The following is a 12,729-nucleotide window of genomic DNA, read 5'->3' on the forward strand; positions in this document are numbered from 1 at the left end:
AGATTTATTTATTAATATAAATAAGTGCACTGTAGCTGTCTTCAGACACGCTAGAAGAGGGTGTCAGATCTCATTATAGGTGGTTGTGAGCCACTATGTGGTTGCTGGGATTTGAACTCAGTCAGTGCTCTTACCCGCTGAGCCATATCGCCAAGCCCCCCTTACCTTTTCTTGATGCATGCTCTTGTGTAGCACAGGCTAGCCTTATCTTATAGTCTAGGATGACCTTGAACTTCTGATTCGCTTGCCTCTACCCCAACTCCTATGCTGGGATGACATGTGTCCCCCACCACACTCATGTGCTTGGCATGGAACCAAGGCTATGTGCATGTTAGGAAAGCATTTTACCCTTAGAACCAGCCTTCATTTGTTTGAACTAAACTGGCCTTATGTAGTGCAAGTGGGACTAAACTGGCTATGTAGCTAAAGAGAACCCTGACTTTCTGAGTCTTCTGCCTCATCTCCCAAGTGCTGGGACTACAGACATGCCCAACAATAACCTTTTTTGGATTTTGGTTTTGGTTTTTCAAGACAGGGTTTCTCTGTGTAGCCCTGACTGCTCTAGAACTCACTCTGTAGACCAGGCTGGCTCAAACTTACAGAGATCTGCCTGCCTCTCCTTCCCAAATTCTGGTATTAAAGGCATGTGCCACCACTGCCCAAGTAGACTCCATTTTTTTTAGGCTCTCACTAGTGGTCCAGGCTGGCCTCAAACTCATGGTCCTCCTGAGTCTTGACTGCTGTGATTCCAGGCCTATGCCACTGCATAGGTTTCTGCCTGGTTTCTGTTGTGCTGGGGATGGAGTCCAGGGCTTCAGGTATGTTCCCTGAGCTACAGCACCAATTAATAGACAAGCTCTTTTTCAGGCCAGTTTTAGGTTCACAACAAAATTAAATTGAAAAGTGCAAAGCTTTGTAATTTTGGTTGTAGCTCCTGAGGTATGCTGTGTTCTGCATTGTAGCACTAAAAAAAGGAAAAGAGGACAAGTTCTTTTTTTTTTTTTCCCCTTTGGTTTTTCGAGACAAGGTTTCTCTGTATAGCCCTGGCTGTCCTGGAACTCACTTTGTAGACCAGGCTGGCCTCGAACTCAGAAATCCACCTACCTCTGCCTCCCGAGTGCTGGGATTAAAGCTATGTGCCACCACACCCACCTAAGAGGACAAGTTCTATTCCCACCCACCCCGATTAGTCTGATACCAGAAGACACTGGGGGATTCTGGGCAGTGGCTCCACCCATGAGCCATGCCTCCAGCCCCTCGTTGGGAGTTTCTGGGCAGGATGCTAAACTGGATTACTCTTCCAGTCCACAGTGGGTGGATTTAAGATTTATGTGTGAAATTTCACCCCTAGATATTTCAATCTCATTCTAGGCCCCAGAATATCTCTGGTATAATTGCTAAGGGCTAAGCAATTTCTTTTTGTCCTGGGTAGGCAACCTTTGATGGAGCAGTAGAGACAGGGAGAGTGAGATTCAGTGACTGGAGCCTGTCCTCTCTGCAGTGGAAAGGTTGAGGCAGGAGGATGGTAAATCAAAAGCCAGTCTGGATTAGAGTGAGGCACTGTGCCAAAATAAATAAATACATACACAGGGATGGAGCAGTGGCTTGGCAGTTAGGAGTACCAGCTGCTTTTGCAAAGGATCCAGGGTCCCTCACAACCATCTGTAACCCCAGCTCTTGGGAATTTGACACCCTCTTTAGGCCTTGGCAGATGCTGCTCTCACACAATGCACAGGCACCATATATGCAAACACTCATACACAAAGTAAACCTTTTAAAACTAAAGATAATGAGTTGAGCCATTATACCTCAAGATCCATAAACCCATCCCTCTGCCTTTTGACATCCAAAGAAACTGAGGCTCACTGGAGACTCATGACAGACACTTGGGCTCAGACAGAGCCAAAAGGGGACATAATGCTTTATATAGGAGGTGCTTGTGAAACAAAGCCTAGAGCCTGTTTGTCATGGGTCATGCACTGAAATCTCAGCCCCCTGCCCCATTCAGTTCTGTCTTAAGATGGCCCCAAAGGGCACAAAGACCCTGGAATAAGACTGTTCCTGGCAGCTATTTTTAGAAGCACATGCAAGTGTCATTTTCTGTGGAGCTGGAGGAATGCTTGACAGCCTTGGCTCAGTGGACTCACCGGCTGTTCCTGGGGGTCACTTCTCAGGGGAAGTATGCTTTAAATAGATACAGGGTGGCTTGGGGTGTGAGGGTTCTGTCCCCTCCCATCCTTTTACCTCCCCTTCTCTCTCCTTTCTCCCTCCCCTCCCCCTCTTCTCCCTTCCTCACCTAAGGTACATTCCAGGGCACCTGACAAGGCTGCTTTTGCTTTTGTGTATTCTTTTGTTCATATAATTTAAGTTTTAAATACATTTATGTGTGTATGTAGGGGGATGACCTGTATGAATGTTTGTATGAGAGTGTCAGCTTGGAGATACAGATAGTTGTGAGCTGCTATGGGGTCCTCTTCCTCTTAACCACTGAGCCATCTCTTCAGCCCCAGCTTTGAATTTCTGATTCACTTGCTTCACCTCTTGTGTGCTAGGATGCCAGGCCTGCATCAACCACACCAAGTTTATGTGGTGCTATGGATGGGAGTTAAGGCTTCCAACATTCTAGGCAAGTTCTCAACCCTTAGCTAAATTCTTTCTACCAACTCAGCACAGCCCATATTCTCCCAGGTCCTCCCTCCAGCAGGCTAGTCTTGGCATCCCCACCTAATTACTGAGCAGTACACCCAACTCTTAAGGTTCCCCGACCTGTAACTCTGACACCTTGGGGACCAGTTTCCTGTGAACCTTGGGACCAGACCATATCCAGATAACAAGGGCCCTTAGGTGGTTCGAACATGGACCTATGTGGCTGACAGCTTGGTCCTAAAATTGTTCTCTGCTAAATGAAGCGAGTCAGAAAGGGAGGGGCTCTGTATGATAAGCAGATGCACCAGGAGACACCCAGCTGTGGCTTTATGAGGTGAGGACAATAGTGACATAAAGATAGAACCTAACCATTAACAAAGACTGTGGAAATTTACAAATATTATCTTAAATTTACTTATTCATTTGTTTACTTGAGATGGGATTTCTCTGTGACCCTGGCTGTCCTACAACTTGCTCTGTAGACCAGGCTGGCCTTGAACTCACAGACCTGCCTGCCTCTGCTGGGAGTAAAGGCATGCTAGGCTACTTTTATTGCTTTTGTGAGTGCAAAACATTCACACACAGCAGGTATGAAAGTGCTTGTCAGGAGGCAACCTGCGGGAATCAGATCTCTGCTTCCATCAGTCACGTGGGTCCAGGGATGGAACTCAGCTTGGTGGCAAATGCCTTTACCAGCTCAGTGGCTCCCGTCTGGGACCTGAGATGGCTTTCTCAATGGGCATGGGCAAGTCCGTGCTTGGTGGTAGAGAGCCGGCTCAATATGCAGCTTAACTGGTTTCCATTCCAGCATCCGATAAGAACTGTAGAAGCCCGAATTTAATCTCCAGCACCCGGGGGGCTAGAAGGGGTGCATGCAAGCAGGTGTGGCATGTTCCTGGGATGAATTCATGTGCCCTCGCAGGAGCTGTGGAACTGTCCCGGCGCCACCCTGTGGCGTCCTGGCTGTGCGCCATGTTGCACTGTTTTGGGAGTTACATCCTGGCCGACCTGCTTCTTGGGGAGCCCATCATTGACTACTTCAGCAACAGCTCCAGTATCCTGCTGGCCTCTGGAGTGTGGTGAGCACTGAGGCGGGGAAGGGAGGACCCCGGCACCAGGGAGGAGGGAGTTTGAAGGAACCAAGGACCCCCTAGTCACAGTCTGCCGCCATCCTGCCTGCCCTCTTCATCTGCCTCTGCGCAAAGCGCAGTGGCCAGTGGACACCCTTCCCCCTGACCCTGGGTCTTCTCTGCATCTGCTCTAAGCTCAACTACCAGTGTGCCCGCCTTTCCCTCTGATCATAGACCTTCTGTCCTCAAGGTACTTGATTTTCTTCTGTCCCTTGGACCTCTTCTACAAGTGTGTCTGCTTTCTGCCCATAAAACTCATCTTTGTGGCTATGAAGGAGGTGGTGAGGGTCCGAAAGATCGCTGTGGGCATCCATCATGCACACCACCACTACCACCATGGGTGGTTCATCATGATCGCCACCGGGTGGGTCAAAGGTAAACAGAATTATGACAGAAAGGACAGAAAAAAGTCGCCGCAGTGAGATGGCTCAGTGGGTAAAGGAGCTTGCAGCCAAAACTTGGTGGCCTAATTTGATTCCTGGGACCCACACAGTAGAGCATTCACTCCCACAAGGTATTCAGTGACCACCACATGAGCACCATGGTGCACGCCACCTACACACGCCATACAAAATAACAACAAAGTTAATAATAATCATGGCCAGCAAGATGGCTCAGTGGGGAAGGGCACTTGAGGCCAAGCCTGATGGCCTGAATTTGAAACTCGGAACCCACGCACTAGGAGAAACCAAGCTCTAACAAGTTGTCCTCTGGCCTCCATACATGTGTTCTGGTGTGTGTGCACATGGACACACTCCCTACCACCATACAAAGTATACACAAATTGCAACTTTTAAATTTTCCAGACAGAGTCTCTATGCAGCCCTGGCTGGCTTAGAGCTCATTATGTAGACCAGGCTGGCCTCCAACTCACAGAGATCCTCCTGCTGCTGCCTCCCACATGCTGGGATTAAAGGTGCACCATCATATCTTCCACTCTTGGGCCCCACGGGGTGGAGGGAAAGAACCCACTCCACAAATTGTCCTCTGACATCTGCATTCATGCTGTGGCATGCTAGCACCCCCACCCCACACACAGACTACAACTATAAAAAAGAATTATTAATTTTTTTAAATAAATAAAGTAAAAATCCCAGTAGTTGACTAGGTGTTGGGGTGGGCTCCTGTCCCAGCACTCAAGACAATGAGGATTAGGAGTCCTGGGCCAGCCTGGGCAACACAGTGAGACTTAAGACAGCCCCTTGTAGGGAGGGATATATCTGATTGCTTCCTGCTGGTTTTGCCCTGACTGTACCTGTGAAACTGGGGGACAGAGTTGTTTTGAGCCTCAGTTTCCCATATGTAATGGATGGTCACCCTGAGGCTCAGAGTCTCCTCAACAGAAAGTCCTGTGTTTCCTTGGGAATTGAGGCTAGAAGAAAGGAGGGTGTGAGGGTGGCCAGTTGCCTCAGTGGTGCCCTGCCCTGCAGGCTCTGGTGTTGCCCTCCTGTCCAACGTGGAGCAGTTGCTTCGAGGAGTCTGGAAGCCAGAAACTAATGAGATCCTGCACATGTCCTTGTGAGTACCCCTCCTGCTGACCTCTGTTCCACCTTGCCTGGCCCCACATTATTCATCTTCTAGATGCCACTAAGGTGGGGATAGGAAGAGCTTCTGCAAAGAGGTGATATTTGATTGGGGTTTTGAAGAGTGAATAGGAGTTTCCTGGCTACAAAAGACCCTCTACCCAGAGGCTAGAATCATGGCCAGTTGTCAGGTTTGAAACCTGCAGGACCGAGGTGAGGATGTGGTTAGGGAGCAAGGAAATGGAGCAGGAGTGAGGGTCACAGGCAAGGCAGGTCCTGTGGCATGGAAGGTCATGGGGGATAGTGGGCAGGGCCACACAAGAAACATTCACGACCCATATAGGACCACTGCTGATATTTCTTTTTATCGATTTCATTTTTTTGTTTGTTTGTTTTTTTTCTCGATCTTCCTGTAGGTCTGTGTGGTATGCGCATGTGTGGGCACATGTGTACATGTGTGTGCTGGGGGTTATGCTTGGGACCGTCATATTTTTTGAGGCAGGGTCTCTCAGTGAAACCCTGAGTCCCTCACATGCCCAGGCTTGCTGCCCAGCTGGCTCTGAGCAAGCACTTTAACCATGGAACCATCACCCTAGCCCACGCTTCTCTAGTGTTGGGAAGGTTGGAGGGCAGCCTGCAGGAGTTTCCACCCCCACTGCACCAGTGGGGCTCGGTCTCACATGCCTCCTTAGCCCTCTGGATGGTGACCAGCATCTGCTGAACCCAAACCCATGCCCACCACATTATTGTATGAGGTGACCAGCAGCCACCCACACTCTCCACACCTAGTGTTTCAAGGGTTTTGTGGCTTTTCCAGTTGCTGTGGCACCATATGTGACTGACAGAAGCAATTCAGTGAAGAGAGACTTACACAGGCTCACAGTTTAGGGCTACAGACCGTCATAGTAGGAAAGGCATCCACGCCCGGAGGCAGCAGCGCACAGCTTGTACCCAGCAGACAGTAGTGTAGTTCAGATGGCTTCTCCTTCATGTTCAGTCCAGATGGTGCCCTGTGGCCATCCACAGTCAGCAGCAGTTGTTCTTCCTGGGTTCACCTAATCTAGATAATCCCTCCCACATATGCCCAGAGATTTGCCTGTGGGTTGATTTTTTAAAAAATAATTTATTTAACTTTATTTTATGTGTATTGGTATGAGGGTGTCAGGCCCCTTGGAACTGGAGTTACACATAGCTGTGAGCTGCCATGTGGGCTGGAGAACTGAACCTGGGTCCTTTGGAACAGCTGACAGTGCCATCTCTCCAGCCTCTGCGGGTTGACTTTTGGGCACTGTCACATTAACAAGATTCACCATTCAGGCAAAGTGGCACAAGTCTTTAATCCCCACATTGGGAGACAGAGGCAGGAGGATCTCTGTGATTTGCCTGCCAGCCTGAGCTACACGGTGACTGTTTTAGGGGTGGGGGCATTGATTCACCATTCAGGCTCCATCGCCCACACAACCTGCATCTCTTCATCTCAATCAAGAGATGGTGGGCATCTGGGGCTGGAGAGATGGCTCAGAGGTTAAGAACGCTAGCTGTTCTTCCAGAGGACCTGGGTTTGATTCCCTGAACCTACATGCTGGCTCATAACCATTTGCAACCCTATTCATGGGGGATCAGATGCTCTCTTTTGGCCTCTACAGGCATTGCTTACATGTGGTTTACAGAGACACATGCAGATAAAATACTCTTATACATAAAATTAAATCAATAAATAAAACATTAAAAGAGAAAGATGCTAGGCCCAAGAACCTGCAGTGATTGCTCTGGGAGCCACCTTTAGAAGGAAGCCAGGTGTGGCAGCACGCCTGTCCTGTCACTGGTCTCTTAGCTACTGTTGCCAGCATAAAACCACCATGACCAAGCATTTGGGCTTCCTGCCAGAGGGCTGAGTCTGTAATGGTGAGGAGACTCCACATCAAGCAGCAGGTGTTGTGGCCAAGGGCAGAGAGCTCAGGGCTCAGGGCTTGAGCCATAAGCAAAAAACAGGAAGAAGGCCTTTGGTTCTCAAAGTCCCTGCCCCCAGCAGCACACTTCCTCAACCTCCCCCAAACAGCACCACCAACTTGGGACCAGAACTGGGGACATTCTCATTCAAACCGCCACAACCAGGAAGGAAGAGACAGGATTCCCTGAGGTTCACTGGCTAGCCCACCCAGCAAAATGGTAGATTGGAGGTCAGGTAAGAGACTTTGTCTCAAAAATAAGGTGCAAGGCCTGGGAGACGGCTCAGTGGGTAAAGAGAGCTTGCTGCCAAGCCTGGCACCCGAGGCCCTACATGGTCAAAGGGAAGAACCAACTCCTCTACCTAGGCCCCCTGCACATATGTAGCACATGAGCAGCCTGGGCCCCAGCAACAGGAGCGGGGACTGTCCCTGAGTCTGTTGCCTGCCTGCCTGTGGATTCGTTCCCCTAACTGGGCTGCTTTGTCTGGCCTCAGTGGGAGAGGAAGTGCCTGGTCCTGCAGACTGGGTGTGCCAGGGGGAGGGGTCATATATGTGGGTGATACTTGGGGGGGGCTCCTCCTTCTCAAAGAAGAAGGGGAGGGAAGAATGAGGGTTCTGTGTGAGGGGGTACTAAGAAGAGAGGGGGAGCTGATATTGGGATAAGTGAATAAATAAAAAAAATAAATTTAAAAAAAAGTAATTTTTAGTTTTTTCAAACTTAACAGGAAAATAAAAAGAATCAACTCCCCCAAAATTGCCTACTTGAGTGCTAGAGACAGAGACTGAGACACATACTGGGTGGTAACAGAAGAAGTAGGTGTGGCTGAGGAGGGGCAGTAACTCAGCTCTCAGTAACAGTGCAGATCCTTCTGTCGGAACAGTGAGCAGCACCAGGGACTCCAGAAGTGAGAGAAACAATTCATTTCACAGCCTTGGGAAGCCAGAGGTCAGCCTAGAGTAAAGGGTAAAACTGGAGTCCTGAGTTGGTCACAGACTTTTTGCTTGTTTGTTTGTTTTCAAGACAGGGTTTCTCTGTATAGCCCTGGCTATCCTGGAACTCACTTTGTAGACCAGGCTGGCTTCAAACTCAGAGATCCGCCTGCCTCTGCCTCCCAAGTGCTGGGATTAAAGGCGTGCGCCACCACTGCTCACAGACTTTTAATTTCCATGACTGGATGTCACCACCCATTGAATTCCTCAGTGGCTGAGTTCCTTCCCCTAGCATAGTCTCCACCAGAGGTTCTCCACCTTCCACGGACTTGAGATTGCCCAGTTCTGCTCTCCAGTGTGAGCTCAGACTGAACTTCTCAACCTAGTGTCAGCTAACAAGCAGGCAGCTGCCAGCCAGGAAAGGCAGGTCTGGTGCCTTCTGGTCGGTCAGCTGTGGCTCTGGGGAGCTTTATATGAAGCTCTGACTGAGACTGGCCATGGTTATTTATATCTTACCCCAGCCCCACCAAGGCCAGTCTGTATGGAGCCATCCTGTTCACCTTGCAGCAGACTCGCTGGCTCCCAGTGTCCAAGGCCAGCCTCATCTTCGTCTTCACCATGTTTATGGTGTCATGTAAGGTAAGCTACCCCTGCCCTGTGACCTCTACTTCCCTGGGATGTGGTGGTGGTACTCAGAAACTACCGGGGGAAGACTTGGTCCACCTGAGATAGATGGAAGAAATTTATCAGGAAATTGAGGTACGAGGGCCAAGGAGGTAGGGATGGAGATGGCAAGAAGGAACTTCCAGGCACAGGCTGGGGGTGCTTGTATGGGAGAGTAGGGGGACAGGAATCCGATCAAACCAGAAAGGAGTCTTGGTCCTTCCCTGTCCTTCCACAGGGCTGAGGGTTGTCCCCAGCTCCCCCAAACACAGAAAGCTCCTGCCTACAGATGGTCCATTCTTAGGAGAAGACCACAGCCTTGGAGGCTAAGGCAGGAAGATCCATATGAGTTTGAGGCCAGCTTGGGCTACATAGCGAGTTCCAAGCCAGCCAGGGTTAAATAGTGACATTCTGTTTCAAAAACCCTGGGCCCTGTGGCAAGAAAGTGGGCCCAGGGTCAGGAGTTCAAGGTTATGTTCAGCTTCACAGCAAATTTGAAGCCAGCCTGGGCTACGTCTCAAAACAACAACACAAACGAAAAGCAAGCAAGAAAACAAGGAAGGAGAAAAAGGAGGGCATGAGAGGGAATGAATGTATTGTTTAGAGTTCTAGAATGTGAGGCCTAAGGTAGCAGGGGTGAGTATGGTGGAAGCAGGGGTGGGGTACAGTGAGGTACCTCTTCTAGCTTCAGATGATTGACACCTTCTATGGCCAGACTTGGCTACATAGTGAGTAGGAGGCTAGCCTGGGCTACATGGTACCCTGTCTCAACAACAACAAAATGTAATCCTGAAGTCCAGGTGTTGGGAGGTACTGTTGGCATGGGTGACCGACCACTGGTCACAGCATCCCTAGACTGCTCAGGTGTGGACACTGGAAGTCATGCCTCTTCAGAGTCCAGGATGGGGGCTTGTGCACTTGGGGGCATGGGAAGCTGGAGGGCTGGGGCTGGCTCAATCCCCTCACTACTCCTTTGCTCTCTCCTCTCCTACCATGTGTTTCCTGGACTCCCCTTAGGTGTTCCTGACAGCCACACACTCCCACAGTTCTCCATTTGATATCCTGGAGGGTTACATCTGCCCAGTGCTGTTTGGGGCAACTTGGGGAGGCGACCATCACCATGACAACCATGGAGCACCACATGGCATGGGACTAGGCACCCAGCACTCCGGCCTGCCTGCCAAGGCCAAGGAAGAGCTGGGCGAAGGATCCAGGAAGAAGAAGACCAAGAAAGCAGATTAGGGGTTGGCCCCAGGAATCCACTGGGTGCTCTGTAGAAGGATGTGGACTCAAAGAAACTCAGAACTTAGGGGCATTCAGGGCTCAGACCCTCCCCTCCCTCCGCCCTGCTCTCTGCCACCCTCAACTTCCTCATCTGCAGTTTGGAGCCATCAGCAATTCCAAGGGCTGATGTGGGCTAAATTAGTGTGGAGGAGTTCAGCAGATGTGGAAAACCCTGCCCTCTGCCAGACCCCTCAAAAGGTCACAGCCTTTGGGGGCACACAGTGTAGGCCCAAAGCCCTGGCTGGTAGGCTCTTGGTTTTCATTCTGTGTTCTGTCTAATTATATCTTGTAACCAAAAGAATTTAAAGCCACACGGAGACTCAATTATCTAGATCCTCTCGAGAGCCAGGTGCTGGGGTCCCCTGTCCTTCCGCACTCAGGACCTCCCTAGAATTTTGTGACTCCTGCTGGGCATCTTTAGGCAAATGGCCTTCCTTCTCTGAGCCTTCTGTTTCTGTTCTGTAGCATGGAGACCCCAGGTCCTCCTGTGTACAAAAGGGTCTTTATGATGTCAAGCAGTTTCTTAAGCAGCATGCTAGTGAGAAGGAGACTGGAGCAGCATGAAGGACAGTGGCAGGCTGCTTTGTATGTTAGGCCATTTGTGTTTGAGGCCAGAAGGTCTCACCAGATACTCAGCTGAGCAGGCACATTTAGGGCAGACTGCTAACAGGAGGGGGGCTTGAATTCCTAGGTGCCCACAGGCAAGAGGTGTGGGTGCAGAGCAGAGGGTCCAAGAGCCAACAGCCTTGGTTACTCACAATTGGGCTCTGGGTGTATCAGGTGTCCCTCATGCCTGATCAGCATAGTTCATTCAGTCATTCAACAAACACACAGATCCACACATGCTCGCTATACAGTGTCATGCTGCTCCTCTGAGGAGCGAGCCTTATACAGGGGAAGGGCCATCCATGGTCGCCAAAGTCTCCAGGGCACCTGAGAGAGGTGAGCATGGGGTCCTGCTGGTCTCAGGCTTATGTGAGGCTCAGATCTAGTTGAAGTACCCAGTGTAGCCCATTTGTTGAGAAAATGCTCCTCATAACTTTGCCTGGAGGTAGGGTAGGTCCTGAGGCTGGAAGCTCCCGGGGTTTCATCCCCTTGATGTCAATCAAAGCTCAGTGTGAGTGATCAGCCAATAAATCCCGTGCGAGTAAATCAAGCTCTTTTTCTTTATTCAGCCTCAAAATGTAGGGATCCAGCAGAGTCTTATTTTAGAGATGGCCCAGGCCTGCAGGGATAGGAGATGGGTCTGAAGCCTGGGAAGCAGGGTCAAGCATATCTGAGTTCTCCAAGATAAGTGGGAAGGTGCACACCTGTCCAGAAGCTGAGGCAGGAGGATCACTGTTTCCAAGCCTGCCTGAGTGAAACCAAAAAGGAAGGAAGGAAATGAGGAAGAGAGGAGAGAGAGAGAATGGGGAGGGGGAGGGGGAAAAGGAGGGAGGGAGGGGAGGGAGAGAATGGGGAAGGAGGGGGAGGTAGAGGAAAGGGCAGGGAAGGGAGAGGGGAGGGGAGGGGAGGGGAAAACTCCTGTTGCCATTCAGCACTTCCACTTGCAGGAATGTGCTGCAAAGGGGACCTAGTGATTATGGCTTTTCACAGTAGCTAAAATTTGGAGGCAGGAAGAAAGGCCATAAACCCTTGACAGCGATGGGTCTGGTGTCAGGACAGAAAATTGCCTATAAACCTCAGTGGGTTCTGGCCTGGAATTAGCCCCCAGAGCAGCTGCGATGATCCCAAAGAAGTAGCCTTTTGCCCTCCAACCCAAGGCGAGGGTATCACATATTCTGACTGGACAGACTGAATGGAAATAAAAAGCCTCCCAGCCTATTTTGGGAGGGAGTCGTGATAGCTGCTGGCTGGCCTGTGGTCAGGGACCATTGCCAGAACAGGCTGCCATGGTGTCCACAAACAGGTGCCAGAGAACTCTGACAGCCGGGTCTTAAGTTCGGGTTAATTTTAGCAGGATTCAAGTTTGGTAGCTTCTATTGTCTGATATTGAGAACGGGGTTCTTTATACTGTTTAAACAATTATATTTAGCATTTAAATCCAAGTCTCGGCACCATATGATGTGTTTATAAAAAGATAAAGAAAGAATGAATATGTTCTATAGGGGTATGGTGAGGTATGGGGGAAAGGAGTGCCTTGGCGGGCCCATGCCAAGATATCCCTTCCCCCGAGAGACCAGCCACATGATCGTATAGTATAGAATAGAGTTTATTCAGGGCATGGGAGGGGAGTTAAGAGTGTAGTAGATGTAAACGAGGAAAATACCTAATAAAAAAATAAATTAAAAAAAAAAGAGTGTAGTAGAGGCAGAGAAAGGCAGAGGGAGAAAGTAGAGAAGTAGAGGCCGGCCATGACCACATGGAGAGANGGGTGGAGGAAGGGAATGGGAAGGAGAGAGCAAGAGGAGGAGAGAAGCAAGAGAACAAGAGTAAGAGAGGAAGGGGGCAAGCAGCCTTTTTTTTTTAAATTAATTTATTTATTATATATAAGTACACTGTAGCTGTTTTCAGACACTCCAGAAGAGGACGTCAGATCTTGTTACAGATGGTTGTGAGCCACCATGTGGTTGCTGGGATTTGAACTCTGGACCTTTGAAAGAG

The 12,729-nt window shown here is 49.8% G+C and overlaps 1 protein-coding gene across 1 annotated transcript in view; it reads left to right on the forward strand.

Annotated features, from left to right (window-relative positions):
- Tmem38a (transmembrane protein 38A) overlaps window positions 1-11,281 on the forward strand; it is a 15,346-nt gene extending 4,065 nt beyond the window's left edge. The window contains exons 2-6 of the mRNA XM_021170509.2: window positions 3,569-3,725; window positions 3,967-4,151; window positions 5,207-5,294; window positions 8,700-8,817; window positions 9,859-11,281. Of these exons, the coding sequence (XP_021026168.1) occupies window positions 3,569-3,725; window positions 3,967-4,151; window positions 5,207-5,294; window positions 8,700-8,817; window positions 9,859-10,083 (773 nt within the window). The 3' untranslated portion in view covers window positions 10,084-11,281. The remainder of the gene's footprint in view (window positions 1-3,568; window positions 3,726-3,966; window positions 4,152-5,206; window positions 5,295-8,699; window positions 8,818-9,858) is intronic.
- The last annotated feature ends 1,448 nt before the right edge of the window (window positions 11,282-12,729 follow it).

This window comes from Mus caroli, chromosome 8, assembly GCF_900094665.2.
Source record: "Mus caroli chromosome 8, CAROLI_EIJ_v1.1, whole genome shotgun sequence".
In the NCBI taxonomy this organism is placed as follows: domain Eukaryota; kingdom Metazoa; phylum Chordata; class Mammalia; order Rodentia; family Muridae; genus Mus; species Mus caroli.